The following is a 1,558-nucleotide window of genomic DNA, read 5'->3' on the forward strand; positions in this document are numbered from 1 at the left end:
GGTTACTATTTTTTTTCTTTTTTTCCCTCTTGGCTAGTCAGTATGTTACGTCAAATATTAATTTCAACGTAGGTACGTAACAAGATTTGGTCTTGGTAGTTGTTGAAGGAAGCTTCAATAGTTTTTTGAAAAATTTACCATTATATTGATGACTTGGTAATTCAAAAGCCTAATATATTAAGTACTATTTATTTAATTAGGAAATTAAATTGACGACCAATTCAAACTTAATAATCATCTATAAATACGAAGCGTTTTCTTATTAGGTTTGTCACAAATCAACAAAAAAACATCATTTGAATATATTGTTTCATAAGATAGTAAAGTAATTAAGTTTCTAGTAGCAATGACTTTCAAGTCATTAGTATTAGTCATTGCCATAATGGCTGTTTTATCTTCAATGAGCCATGCATCTGATCCTAGCCCTCTTCAGGATTTCTGTGTTGCTGTTGATGACTCCAAGAGTGCTGGTAAATTACTAAATTACATATATGATCATTGCTATTTTTATCAAGTTTTTAGATTTTCTTTTAATCCTTTTTTTGTTAATTTTTATCTAATTAAAACTTCTTCCTTTTTGTAGTTTTCGTGAATGGAAAATTTTGCAAGAATCCAATGGATGTCACTGCTGATGACTTCTTTAGGCCGGGGCTAAACATGGCCGGAAATACTTCAAATCAACTTGGATCTGCTGTAACTGCAGTGAACGTCAACAACTTGGCAGGACTCAATACCCTGGGCATTTCCTTAGCTCGTATTGATTTTGCACCATACGGTCTCAACCCACCTCATACTCACCCCCGAGGAACTGAAGTTCTTGCCCTCTTTGAGGGTACACTCTACGTTGGATTTGTCCTTTCGAACCCTGGTCCAAATATGAAGAACAAACTCTTTACCAAAATCCTGCATCCTGGAGATGTGTTTGTTTTCCCAGTAGGTCTAATTCATTTTCAATTTAATGTGGGAAAGACTAATGCAGTTGCATTTGCTGGACTCAGTAGCCAAAATCCAGGAGTCATTACTATCGCAAATGCAGTATTTGGATCAGACCCACCAATCAATGACGATGTCCTCGCCAAAGCATTCCAAATTGAGAACAAAGTTGTGGATTACCTCCAATCACAATTCTGGTGGGATAACAACTAAACCGTTATTTTTAAAAATATATATATGATCTACAAATAATTATGGTTTTGTAAACCGCTTGTGTCACAAAATTACTAAATAAGTATTGATCATGTCGACTTGTTTAATTTCCTTTCCATTTTAGTGTGATGTATTGGATGAGGATATATATTATGTGTGATTTGTGTTATGGAATACCAATAAGTTTATTATTTCTGATACATCCATGTTCCCACGTATTGGAACAAAGTACAAACCCAAAAATTAAAAAAAAACAAGGGAAGGCTACTTTATTATATTTGTCAAAATCTACTGATTAATGAAGTTTAAAGTAGCAGCTAGACCACTAATTAAGCATTAAGGGACCTCATTAAACATATCTTAAGACAATATCTTCTTATTTTCTGAAGGCGTCTATTAATAATGATAATTA

At 33.4% G+C, this 1,558-nt stretch overlaps 1 protein-coding gene across 1 annotated transcript; it reads left to right on the top strand.

The window, feature by feature from the left end:
• The first annotated feature begins 284 nt into the window (after positions 1 to 284).
• LOC102599162 (putative germin-like protein 2-1) lies at positions 285 to 1,257 on the top strand. The gene is made up of 2 exons (XM_006349202.2): positions 285 to 470; positions 584 to 1,257. The coding sequence occupies exons 1-2, from the start codon at positions 347 to 349 to the stop codon at positions 1,144 to 1,146; spliced, it is 687 nt and encodes a 228-aa protein (XP_006349264.1). The 5' UTR covers positions 285 to 346; the 3' UTR covers positions 1,147 to 1,257.
• Positions 1,258 to 1,558: the final 301 nt, after the last annotated feature.

This window comes from Solanum tuberosum, unplaced genomic scaffold (assembly GCF_000226075.1).
Source record: "Solanum tuberosum cultivar DM 1-3 516 R44 unplaced genomic scaffold, SolTub_3.0 scf00105, whole genome shotgun sequence".
In the NCBI taxonomy this organism is placed as follows: domain Eukaryota; kingdom Viridiplantae; phylum Streptophyta; class Magnoliopsida; order Solanales; family Solanaceae; genus Solanum; species Solanum tuberosum.

Bases quoted from the DNA above. Each gene is read 5' to 3' on its own strand.
- LOC102599162 (XM_006349202.2), top strand. From the start codon at position 347: ATGACTTTCAAGTCATTAGTATTAGTCATTGCCATAATGGCTGTTTTA. The intron at 471-583 runs GTAAATTACTAA...TCCTTTTTGTAG, and splicing joins TGATGACTCCAAGAGTGCTG to TTTTCGTGAATGGAAAATTT.